The sequence below is a fragment of the Lissotriton vulgaris genome, chromosome 1_1 (assembly GCF_964263255.1).
Source record: "Lissotriton vulgaris chromosome 1_1, aLisVul1.2, whole genome shotgun sequence".
Taxonomy (NCBI): Eukaryota; Metazoa; Chordata; class Amphibia; order Caudata; family Salamandridae; genus Lissotriton; species Lissotriton vulgaris.
In genome coordinates this window covers 883,565,729-883,578,006 of record NC_141685.1, presented here as the reverse complement: position 1 = coordinate 883,578,006, position 12,278 = coordinate 883,565,729, and the positions used below count along the sequence as shown (strand labels likewise).

The following is a 12,278-nucleotide window of genomic DNA, read 5'->3' as shown; positions in this document are numbered from 1 at the left end:
CTAGGCTGGAATATGGCTGCTCCACCCTCTGGTTTACCCAAGATCTCCCTAGCACCCTTAAAAGCCTGCCTCAATGCAGCCGCCATACTACTTACCGGCACTAGGAAATTTGATCACATCACTCATCTGAAAGAATTGAACTGGCTTCCTCTCGACGCTAGTATTCATCTCAAGCTGGCATGCATCACGAACAAGGCCCTACACTCAAACCCCCCTGCGTATCTTGCACAGAAACTTGCGATATCCGGAGGAAGCAGAAATTCATGATCGGCCAGTGCCCTCCTACTCCAGCCTACACGCTTTTGGGGGAAAAAACTATAATCGGGCGTTCGCTGGGGCTGCAGTAAGAATATGGAACTCCTTCCCACCCGCCATCAGAAGAATCCCCTATCTGGCACTTCAAAAAGGAGGCTAAATCCTTCCACATGAGTAAATTCCTTTGCTAAACCCGTTCCACAACCACCTTCGACTACTGCCTTCATCCTGCGACATCGCCTCACCAAAAAAACGGGGGTCTGTCCTCTGCAATTGTAATTGTAATGTTACCCTTGTATTCTCCCATCCCTCTTGTATCCAGCACCCTCTCACCTCGCCCCACCAAGAAACCGGGGGTCTGTCCTCGGCAATTGTAATGTTATCCTTTTATTCTCCCATCCCTCTTGTATCCAGCACCCCCTCCCCCTAATGTACAGTACTTTTGTGCTATCCTGCCTATTGTATGACTGACTAAAGCACTCGGATATCCTAACGGGTCAAGTTTGCGCTCTATAAAACACTAAAATAAATAAATTAAGCGGAAGGACTGCAACCTCACCCGAGGGCACTGTGCATAAAATGAGCACCAGTGGCACCAAGAACTCTAGTCTTGCTTGACTGCAGGAGGCCCGAATGACTACCCTGAAGACCTTGGAACCAGCAAAGAGACTGCACCTGCTGCTCCTTGGACTAGTGGAGTTAAGGACTGCCTACGCCTGTGTTCTGCTCGTGGAGGAGTGGTCACCTGAGCCCAGCCAGAAGCAAGAGACGTCAAGAGTCAGTTTGTCGGCTTTCAGTTTACAGCACAGGACCACAAAAGCTGAAGTAGTCTGCCTGAAGCTGGTAGCGGGGATAACCAGATCGCGCCTCGCCCATGTGCAGGCTAAGAGACCAGGACCTGAAGCTCAAATGTTGCACGCGCTTCTGCTTGACCCAGGAGAATCACTGTACTGTAGTACAGTCGCCCTCAGAAAAGGAGGAAAATGCAGATTCTGCAGAGCCAGGCGGCTCGTAGCACAGAGGCAAATGGACTTCTGCTGATCCGGAGAGGGTGTAGAGTGACATCAACGCGTGACCAAAATCACCTCACCAGGGACGTTGACCGAGTAGCTACCCCAGGAAGACATTAATCTTTGAATATCTTCAGCATTCAGTTAACACATGCATCAGGCGCAAACTGTGGAAGTCAATTGCATGGAGCCACAACTGCTGCAACTTAAAAGACTCCTGTTAACAAGGTACCAGCTTAATACATTATACCTTGTTGGTCCCCTTTACAGGCTCTCTGCCGAAGTTGGTCAGCCAAAGTAACCACATTCCATTTCAATGTTTTTCTTTAAAACGTTTGTCAAATTTGTTGAATGTTCTAAAGTTATGGGCTGCTCTGTTTCTTGTAACTTCCATATCTCCAGAACCCTCTAGTGGATCTCTCGTTTTGGTGCCTGTAAATTCATTAAAATAACCTATTTTTGTAATTTGGTGTCCGATTTAGAGAGTCTAGTTTTTCCTCAACTGTTTTGTATCAGTTTAAATGCTTTACACGTGTTTCTTTATGTAAGCCTGACTGCTTAGAACCACAGGTAACCTGTGGTTGAGCAAAGGTTTAAATTCAGCTTGACTGGCCCTAAAGGAACGTGTGAAGTGTATTTGATGGTGAGGTAACCACACCATATAAAATACACCCCATTCACTCACAAACACTTGTTGGAAGTCTGTTTTTCGAAGCTGTGGCCTTTCAGGTAAATTTAACAATATGCCCCAATAGTATTTAGAGTGCTCTTCTTTCATGGCTGAAGTTCTGAATAAATAGCCAATTAAAGTCATATCAGAAGCTGCTCCTGCAATGCAACCATGGCGACCTGACTGCAAAAAGGTTTAAGTTTTGCTATGCTCTCATCAAGTGGCTGATAAACATTTGGCAAAGGAAAAGTTCTGTAAAGTAGTAAGCCACTATGAACTGTAATGCTGTGACTGATGAGCTGAAGGTGCCATACAAGACGTATTCCAGGCAGTCCAATGGATGAAGTTTGTATTTCAGTTAACAGCGATAGATCCTTTACCTATTAAATGTTTTTGTACAACTTCACACCATGTGCAGTGAAATCTAAATATGATTAACTGAATACCACAAAGCACCAATAGAAACTTTTTTTTTACAAAAATTGAGTTTAGCTATAAATGCGCATTGGAGCTAGGGCTTAAATGAAAGTATGAACACCTTCAATTTTGCAGTCTGGTCTACTACAAAAGACGAGAAAAATGGGGTGCAGTTTGATTTAACAATAGCGATGGTAGATCAATTTAAAGACCGATTCATCTAAATAATATTTACGCCCCTACAACAGGGAAACTCATTTCATGTTTGGATTAGGGGTAATGACCCTCTGGTGGCATGTCTGGCATTAAGCTGTATCTTTGATTCCCCTCTTAGATTCTGGCCAGTATCTGCTACAGCGTAATCTTAATGGCCATTCAGGCTCCGGAGACTTTACAAATATAGAAGTTTGCGTGAGGTGTTCATCTCTGGAACTCGCTGCTAGCTTTGACAATACAGCAAAAATGTTGTCTAAGCTCATTCTCAAATTTGGTTTCATGAAGATTTGGCAAGCAGACAGATTGAGGCAGAAACTTGTCAAGTGAATGACTGGTTAACAGAAACAAACTCAAATCTTCAAGCACCTCAATTATAAACGTGATTTTCAAGTTGATAAACTAAACGTCTCACTAAAACACAGATTTTCCAGTCCAGCTCTGGTGAAACTATTCAGCGCAGAGGCAGGCACTCAAGGCAGGTCTTCATCTCTATAAACCCTATAAATATTATCCCAGGCAAAAAGAAAGCGCAGTAAGAAACTTATATAGAGGACAACACAAATTTAGAAGTTCAAAAGTTTATTTTCAGAATTGATGTTATGGCCCGGAAAAGACATTTAGGACCATTCGGTGGGTGCCCCAACCCACTCTGTGGCCTGAGCAGTAGGGGCAGCAGACCAGTCTTCGGTGCTGGCAGGCTGAGCACTCCAGTCATCTGTACAAAGGAGAGAAAGGGAATAGTTGGAGAAACTAGCAAACCAACGCTACACAATGTCCTACCCAATAGAAACCACATTCATAATTTAATTGACTCAAGTACAATCCATGAACACCCCTCCAACCTCGGCACATCGTACTGCACCAAACACGTACACCTTCCTTAGGTTCCCATACAAAGTTTTGTCTCAAAGTTTTCAGGAATGGAAACGGTGGGCGGGGACGGTTAGACCCGCCATCAGCAACAGAGGTACATCCTTTCGGATAACTCATATGTACATCTTCGGACTGTGTGGGTGCAATCTGGGGGGGGGGGGGCGGAAAGGTCCACTCTCCCTGCTATGTTTACAAATTGAGGACGTGACTATGCTGATCCTGTGCGAACAGGGGGGGGGAGGGGCAGAAGGGAGGTGGGGTATTCTTTTCATTGTTTCTTATATAGGTTTGGATTCCATTGGAAAAAGTCAGTCATTTGTATGCTTGGGTTGTGAAGGTGCCTCTGAGGTGCAGAGCTTTGCAATACATGTGCAACTTGACAAATAAAATTTGTTTTCAAAAAAAGTTCTCATGAATGAAGCAGATTAATCTTTCTTCCACTCACAGGAGCGAGAAACAAGTTCAGCCCACTCTACACATGTGACCACTTTTACTACATTTTTCCTTGAATGCATCCCTTCTCTTAAATCTTTCAAATGACCCGCCTAATTCCAGCCAGCAAAGCGATACAAAAGGGGGTGAAGGACAGAGCATTTGAGCAAATCAAACACTCACCCCCAGTCAACTGATTACAAAGGAAACATTGCAATGCAGCTGGTATTGGAGTCATTTCCCCTACACAGTCATGTTCCTGCCCGACTGCAGGTAAAGTATCTATTTTGACCATAGCATTAAGCTAGTTTAAGCCTGTGCCCAGAGGCCTATACCTGGCCCTAAGTAGATGTCCTGGACTCCTCAAACGACCTAGAGGGGCACACCAAATGTGCCCTACTTGAGGACAAATTGTGGCAGACTACAGACTTGAGATGGTGCCCAGGCTTTTTTTCCTGTGTCAGGCACACAGGCCCAGAACATAACACTGGCATCATGTGTGTACATCACACGTGCAACTGTAGGGCTGTGTGTGTGAGCCTGAATACAGAGGTAAGACACCCATTCTGGACGCCCCTGCCTTAGCACAGCACAAGATGGGGGATGAGGACACCTTCTCTAAACAATGGAAGTGTAAATACATTCCTGTAGCCTGTCTGTGGAAAGCCAGACACTTAAGGGAAAAGGGGGAAATGAGGATTACCCTGAGAAATCACAAGAGTTTTGTTCTCAAGGTACTTGCTCTCATCTTTCCCAGGTTACTGCTTCAGAGGCCTATAACCCCAGGTGCAGAAACCCTCACTTTGGTAAAGAGGGTATTTACCTAAAAGCGTTCTTCACGCATTGGGCTGTGCCCTCTCCAGTGCTTATTTACTGTGAGAACCAGCACCATACACAATTAGGGGGTTGTCTGTAGATGGTTTAGCAGGGGGATTAAGGAAGGGGGGGGCGGTGGTCATGTCGCCACAATAAAGGGACTTGTTTAACAATTTTAATTGTATAGTACTTAGTGTTTAGATTAAAAGTTAATCAAATGCTTGACTGGGCATTTAAGTTGCGTATCTGCTGGCTGAATGTTGAGTGCACTCAACAGGACCCTTCCCAGACTAGCCTGCGACTGCAGCCTCTTGCTATCCATAGTGGAGTGTAGAAGGGGATCGTACTTGGCCCCGTTTGCAGAGCCATAACGGGACTGAGCCACAGACCTCACTAACAAAGGAGATCAATCACTACCGTTGGAGCCTACAAGCCTCCACATGCCTTAGCCCCCCCCCCCCCCCCCAAGCAGCGTCTTAAAATTGAGATTTGAGATGCAGCAAAATTGTAAAAAGACATTTTAATAATGGACATGCACTTCAATTCAGACCAGCCCAGGGAGGATGCTACAATAATCTAATATTCCTGGAATAAAACACAAGTGCCTTTTGGAACAATCCAGTGAGTTAACTAATTACAGCACCATTCTTCTATCAGAACTCTGATAAAAGCCTCCAATTATGCAATGGCTAGAAATATTGGGTTAAGTATCTAGACGAGGCTCTGCTTTTGGTACCTTTCCACTAATCTACATACATGGGCAGGTAGGTCAGAAGTGCTGCTTTTTGGTTCGAATGCCCGGTGAGCCCGAACACCCACAAAAGTAAATGTTAATGGCATTCAGCAACTCGTCTCTTTTCACACTGAAAAAGTTTAGAATTCTACCCCACACAAAGCCAGGAGGAAAACCTTCAACAGGGAGGTAGAAATGCTGTAAACTGAGCTGCAACAATATGCAGATTCTCACTTCCACAAATACACACATTTGCTCATGCAAAAATTGAAATCACAAAAGTTAACTCCAACTTTAGCAAATCCCTAGTAATATCTGAACCTATGCAAGAACATACATACGGCCGCACTTACGACAGACTTTGGCCATCGAAGTATTTTCATGGTACCCTAAATGGTTTAACACGCATTCCATATTTTCTTACACACGTGTTAAACATGTTAACTAAATTCATCAGAAATGGCTTACGTTGCACATGTTTAGCAAAACATACTTTTGTCTGCACACATTAGGAGCCTTTCATTTAGTCTCAAGTTGTTTTGTTAGAAGTAAACGTGTACACTTTTACACTGAAACTGCCAGTCATACCAGCCTAACTCGGTTCAATGCATTTGTTTAGAATGTGTCCTTTTCCTAAAAGCTTTGCATTAAAGAAGCCTATATACAAATCTTAATTAGAGAAGGGGGGGAGGGGTTGTCCTACTTGTTCGATTAACAAAAACTTTTACTTTAGACCTGGCGATACTCCAGGGACAGAGGCGATACAGAGCCAAGAGTCCGAGCATTTAATGATATAAAGGTGCAATACGCTAGGACCGTCAAATCTAAGCCAGTCCGGCATGCCCCACTTGCTTGTGACACTACCTCAAAATCCTGTCGGTGGGTCAAAACATGAAAACTCATTGAGTCATGTTTAACTGACCTGTACCTGTGTAGTCCGATTCAACTCGGATACGAGAGGGCCACACGCCCTGGTAGATTTCCCTCCATGCAATACGCCTCTTATCTTATGCAGACTTTAGTGTCATACTGGAGGATGAAAAGGCGTGTAAGGTAGCCCAGCGTATCTATCAAACTCTACAAGAGTCCACATCAACTGGCAGCCGGACTCCATTATCAAAAGGCCTACCCAACAAGAAGTACCTGCGACTACATGACTGAAATCTGTATAATGGCTTAAACCGGAGATCTGATCCAATGTTTGCAACTATAAGAAGCTACAATTGCATAACAGCTAAAGGCACTTGCTACCTTATCAGACACGTTCTCCCCATCCGTAGTTCAGGCAGCTTCTATGAAATCTTCCTTTAGTGCTACGAATAATAAAGTGCCGACCTTTCAACCCCTGAAAGGCTCTGCCCACTCCTGGAGACCACTGCAACAATTATCCTAGGAAGCCTCAAATAATACATGCCCACGACCCAGGAGAACCTCCACTTTAAGACCATCAAATCGATTAACATAATGTTTAGCGAGGTTGCAAAATTAATTCTTACCTTGAGGTGCTTTTGGGGTAATGGCGATGTCTGCACGCTCTGAAAAGAAAAGCAAGTACTCCCATGTTATTGGCACAAGATGACAAACCTAAGGACCAAAGGCCATGAATAAACATTGCAAAGCAATTGTCCAGACAACTGAATATTTTGTGGACTGGACATATCCAACGCTCCTCCCCACTACAACAGAAAAAACTACACATTCACTAAGTCACACTACCTTTAAGTGACAACCGTGGACTAAAGCATGTGTAACGGCATCCACGGGATGCTTACGAGGCTTCACTTTCTCCTAAACTTTTTTATGTCTAAGAACACGAACACGAATCAATCACTCGCCCCACTCACCGGTAGGGAACTGCTGGATGGGCACAGAGGGCACCTGCACTCCTTCGGACCAGTCAGCCACCTCGGGCTGGGGAAAGTCGGGTACGGGCGCGGTCCATTCTCCCTGGAACTCCTCCTTGGTGACGGCCTTCTCTGCTGCTGCCTGTTCTTCCTTTTCAATCTGCACGGGCAACGGAAAGTATTAGAAGCCGTACCTAGCAGCCCAGAGACCCAAAGTACATCTACCCTGCAGGTCCTCACCTCCTCCGGGTCACGGTAGAAGTACAGATCAGGCATCACTTCCCACGGGTGCTCGCGGGAGATGGTGCCGCGCATGCGCAGAACTTCACGCGCCAGCATCCACCACATCAGGCCGACAGAGTGGGCTCCCTAAAACAAGGAGAGGGTGGGAGTAAAGAGACATGGAACAGCTGTGGGGTGAACATGGATCACAAACAATCTCAAACACCAAAATGGGGGAAACGGAGGGGGCATGTGGCCAGGATTACTATCAAACTCCACTCATAGGGCCACAGGCCCTTGTGGCGTTAGCGAAAACCGGCCAGGTTACTGTAGCACACAACCTACACTCGGAGTTCATCAGCCACAGAGGCTTCAGCTCCGAGTTCTAACAGTGTGCAGCACAACATTTGAGGGCAGACACGCAGAGTAAACAGAAAGGGGGCCACGGAGGAGGCCGCTTACCTTGTTGTTGCAGGGGATGGCGATGTCAACGTAGCGCAGGGGCGAATCCGTGTTGCACAGGGCGATGGTGGGGATGTTGACGTAGGAGGCCTCGGTGAGCGGCTGATGGTCAGCTCGCGGGTCAGTCACCACCAGGAGGCGCGGTTCTCGGAAAGCTGCCTGGATCTGGTTGGTGAAGGTTCCAGGGGTGAAGCGGCCGGCAATGGGGGTAGCGCCGCAAGACGATGCAAACTTCAGTACAGCACGCTACAAAAAGAGACTAGTATTAGACCAGCTGTTCGGCATGGGATATGATAAGGAACATAGCATAGAAGACTAAACAGGTGACCCAAAACCGAACAGTGATTGCAGTGTGTGTAAAACAGGCAAAAAATGTGTTTCCAAATCACAGCTCTGGAGCAGTGCGTAAAGGTGCCGTGTAAGATGTGGCAGAGGTCACTATCAAACCCCAGTCATCGAGCAGAGCTCTGATGGTGTTAGCGAAAACCATGCCAGGATACTGTAGCACACGTCCGACACCCAGAGTTCACAGACTCCCGAGGGAGCCTCAGCACTGAGCTTTAAAAGTGTGCGTCAACCCTAAAATAACCCTCTCAACAATAGTTTATCGATAACGACCTACCTTCTGGACGTTTTGCCCCTTCAGTACACATCACAATATCGCAACTAACTTTTTCGAAAAGTTTCGTTCTGTAAAGCCAGCAAACATCACCCCTCTAAAACATCGGTTCAAAGGACCGTGTTGACTGTATTTCATGTCACGTGACAGCCCTTACCTGCCCAGTGTTTCTGGACGAGATGACGCACACGTCCGCTGGGTTTTCAATGGCGACAATGGCGCGAGCAGCCAGCAGCATCTTCTCCCAGGTGCGTTTTAAGTTTATTATGTAAATTCCTACAGAAAGGACACTAGTTACCCAATATTCGACAGAGCACTCCAAGCAATGAGATTACAAAATCGAAGAAAGCAGCAGATCTTGGAACAATGCATTGTGGCAGAGGTCACTATCAAACCCCAGTCATCGAGCAGAGCTCTGATGGTGTTAGCGAAAACCATGCCAGGATACTGTAGCACACGTCCGACACCCAGAGGTCACCGGCTCCGAAAGGAGCCTCAGCACCGAGCTTTAAAAGTGTGCACCCTTGCCCCAACCCTCCCCACTTCAAACTTCAGAGCCCATCCGGCATTCGAGCTCCACACCACACAAAGCCCCACTTGTCACAAACCTACCCCGTATCCCACTGAAAATAGTCCCCATCAGCCTGGAAGACTGGTCCCCTTCACGCCCAACCACTGATACAATCCCCGCCTCCGCCACCCACAAGCGTTGGGACCGCTCAGCTCACCATCACTTTTCCTCTTGTAAATGTACTGCTCCATCTGGAAGTCGAGGTTGGTGCCTCCCAGGTGGGTCCCGGCAGCGAGGAACTTAAGGACATCCTCCTCCTTCATCTGCAGGACATCGATGCCTCCGGACATTGTGAATTCCCTTTAAGTAGCAACGACAGGGAACCTGAGGGAAAAAAAGGCACGCGTGAGCCTAAGGAAATCTGGCAAACCTACAGAGCCGCTGCAGGACATCCATAAGAATGGAGAATGTCAAGCAGGTCAACACCCACGTAAAGGGCTAGTAAAGTAACCAGGCTTAACTTTAACAGTATAACACTGTTCAACAAGCAAACACCTAAAGCAATCCAACTACACAGCTTAAGCAGCAATGGGACAGTCGCGCAAAGAAAGCCTCTGTGACAGCAACAGCACCCAGACTGAGGTGAAATGGGGACAGTCGCGCCATGGCAGGGAGGGGGGTCAATCAACATGGGCCACCAGGACCAGTCAACCATAGGACGTTCACCGTACATGCCTAGTAGGGACAGTCGAGCACTGAGAGTTCCCCCTAGTGTTTCGGGGACAGTCCGACAACGTGCTGTCTGTGCCAGTGCCCAGAATCAAGCAATAAAATGGACTCAGTAAAAATGGGGCAGCGAAGCAACTGCAGGTGTTAAGCAAAAATACTGAATAGACTGGACACCCTAGACGGCGAATCAATGCAGCGGCAATTAAAGAGGTCAGGGCTAGACAGCAACCAACGGAAGCGTTCAGCCCGAATTTTGGGTGACAGTCAAGCGATGACAAATTCTTGAGAACCCATCATGTCACTGCCAACCCTGCATTCGCCTCAAATAATAGTCGTTATATCACCTTAGTTGGCAAGGGTTTCCAAATTGACCACCAGATGTCAAGACATAGCCTCAGATCGCAGGAAACCCTTGTCAATTCAGTGTAATGTATGGCACACCAAAATCACCTGCCCTCGCTTCTAACACTATATACGCACAAGAATAAGAGGGGGAAATAAACATGGGCTCGCCTCCCTGTAGTAAAAAAGAAATGGTCTTATGCCACTCCCCGCCACAATATTCCTTCCTGCCCCCCTCACATGCTTTGCCAGCGCTGCACTGGCTGGCTGTTAATAGCCCTGCCAGGGCAGCCTAGAATGGATTCATGAAGCAGCAACAATGGGTACCAGCTTTCAAGTACTGTTGCTACACAGTAGACCTCAAATACCGGATTCTGAATCTAGCATTCACGCTGGGGGTCTTGCGGACATCCATGCGTAATGCGTAGACTGGATTATAACTAGAGCAACAGTGACTAACTGGAGTATTTATTAAAGAAGTTATTCGCCAAAACAAACTCCTCGAGCTACGCTCGAGTCAATTACATCCAGAACCCGGAGGTGAAAAATGTTGCAGTTATTCATTTTTCCCCAGCCACAATGTTGTCGTGCATAGCTCTGAAAAGATCTGCAGCTGTTTTAACTGCTATGCAGGGGTGATGGCGGACATTCATACTGCGACATCACCTGTCTGAAATGGAGACCCATACCACACTATGCCCTCCTTTGAACAGCCTTGCAGCCTGCTCTCCAAAGCTTCAGACAACACAGCCTGGAATTCCATTGCGAATTAGAACCAGGGGGCAACACGATCACTGTTGCTACGTTATAGTATTAAATTACTTGTATAGAATCCAGTAATTCATGCTAATGACCGACAGCTATACATAACTTTATTCTAGATGGGTACCAATAAAAGACTTTTTCCAGCTCTAGATTTGGAGTGGCATATGTATGCGTAAGATTTCGAAATCAAAAACGAATTCAAAGGCACCGGAGCACTAAAAGGGTCAAAGACGAGCACAAAGTCAGAGAGTAGTCAAACTGCTTTGGTTGTGGACGATTATTGAAACTGATAAAATTCTGTTAAGACTGGACTTCAAAAATTGGGACAGCGTCGGAGCATACTTCTGTTTAGGATTAATTATGCACCCAAGATCTAAAAAACATACACAACGTAACCTTTGCTTTCAATGACTCTGCAGTACTCAGATCCCGTGGGTGTGTCAGCCTTCACTGTTTTACAGCTATATTTTTTTTAAACACCCCTTGACAGACACATCGAATCCCATTAGGTCACCAGCTACTGCCAAACCATCTCAACGTCTTGCTTTCAGCACTGTCAAAACAATGGTCATTTGAGATCTCCTTAGGCAAGTCGTAATCAGACAAATGTTTTATTGAAGGACCCCTGGACCGTTCACTTTACCATTCGTCGTCAACCCAGCCTCCCAATGGGATGACTTCCAATATCCATCAAACCATTACATAACGACCCAAAGCACATTTAAAGTGCTGAGCTATCGTAGTAGCAGTCCCGGGTCACTTTCGTGGTTGGACACTATTTCAATGAATTTCGATATAAGTGCAACTGTACACGATGCTTTCCACAGGTCGGGTGGACCGATTGCACGCAAGTAAACCGACTTGGAGCCGCGACGAAGGTAACCCTAGCCTGCGTAGATAGGCGCGGGCTGCCGCCACCGCGCCCCCTCATCCCCGCAGCACTCACTTCGATTCAAAGCCGTATGGAGCCACCGATAGCTGAGCACAAAAAGAACGTGCGCGAGATTTCCACCACTTACATACACCCGGTCGCAGCCAATGGTAGCGCGCGTTGAGCCACGTTGGACGCAACGTTGACGAACGGAGTGATGTAATCATTGTGGGACGGGCGGGGGTCGTTTTCTATCGTCGATGACGGAAGTGTATAGATCCCTATGTTGGGAACCGCCGTAAAGTTGTTACGAGAATACTTTACAGTCGACAAACAAAGTCTGGAACGATTCCTTGATGTTTAAAGAAACACGAAGAAGAGCGGACTTTTTCTTTTTGCAGTTTTTATATAACGCACACTCGATCCGAGAGCTTTACATGAGCACCGGCAACGTTCCATAGCGTCATTCATAATGTTTTCAGGGACTGTTA

The 12,278-nt window shown here is 46.5% G+C and overlaps 1 protein-coding gene and 3 non-coding genes across 5 annotated transcripts; all 4 read right to left on the bottom strand.

The window, feature by feature from the left end:
- Positions 1-3,130: 3,130 nt before the first annotated feature.
- RPSA (ribosomal protein SA) lies at positions 3,131-11,959 on the bottom strand. 2 transcript variants are annotated; one of them, XM_086958594.1, is made up of 8 exons: positions 11,936-11,959; positions 9,298-9,464; positions 8,727-8,845; positions 7,951-8,196; positions 7,507-7,635; positions 7,267-7,426; positions 6,919-6,957; positions 3,131-3,283 (listed from the first exon to the last, which is right to left on the bottom strand). In XM_086958594.1, exons 2-8 carry the CDS (start codon positions 9,428-9,430, stop codon positions 3,186-3,188), a joined length of 924 nt encoding a protein of 307 aa, XP_086814720.1. In that variant the 5' UTR covers positions 9,431-9,464; positions 11,936-11,959; the 3' UTR covers positions 3,131-3,185. The 2 variants fall into 2 exon arrangements, with proteins under 2 accessions (XP_086814720.1, XP_086814712.1); XM_086958586.1 differs by having other exon boundaries at positions 11,863-11,953.
- LOC147748098 (small nucleolar RNA SNORA62/SNORA6 family) lies at positions 7,737-7,888 on the bottom strand. The gene has a single exon (XR_015300474.1). It is a non-coding gene; the product is annotated as a small nucleolar RNA SNORA62/SNORA6 family (small nucleolar RNA).
- On the bottom strand, positions 8,372-8,525 carry LOC147748097 (small nucleolar RNA SNORA62/SNORA6 family). Its single transcript, XR_015300478.1, has one exon. It is a non-coding gene; the product is annotated as a small nucleolar RNA SNORA62/SNORA6 family (small nucleolar RNA).
- LOC147748096 (small nucleolar RNA SNORA62/SNORA6 family) lies at positions 8,939-9,092 on the bottom strand. Its single transcript, XR_015300477.1, has one exon. It is a non-coding gene; the product is annotated as a small nucleolar RNA SNORA62/SNORA6 family (small nucleolar RNA).
- Positions 11,960-12,278: the final 319 nt, after the last annotated feature.

Bases quoted from the DNA above. Each gene is read 5' to 3' on its own strand.
- RPSA (XM_086958594.1), bottom strand. From the start codon at position 9,430: ATGTCCGGAGGCATCGATGTCCTGCAGATGAAGGAGGAGGATGTCCTT. The intron at 8,846-9,297 runs GTGAGCTGAGCG...TCCTTTCTGTAG, and splicing joins TTACAAGAGGAAAAGTGATG to GAATTTACATAATAAACTTA. The intron at 7,427-7,506 runs GTGAGGACCTGC...TTGCCCGTGCAG, and splicing joins TCTACCGTGACCCGGAGGAG to ATTGAAAAGGAAGAACAGGC.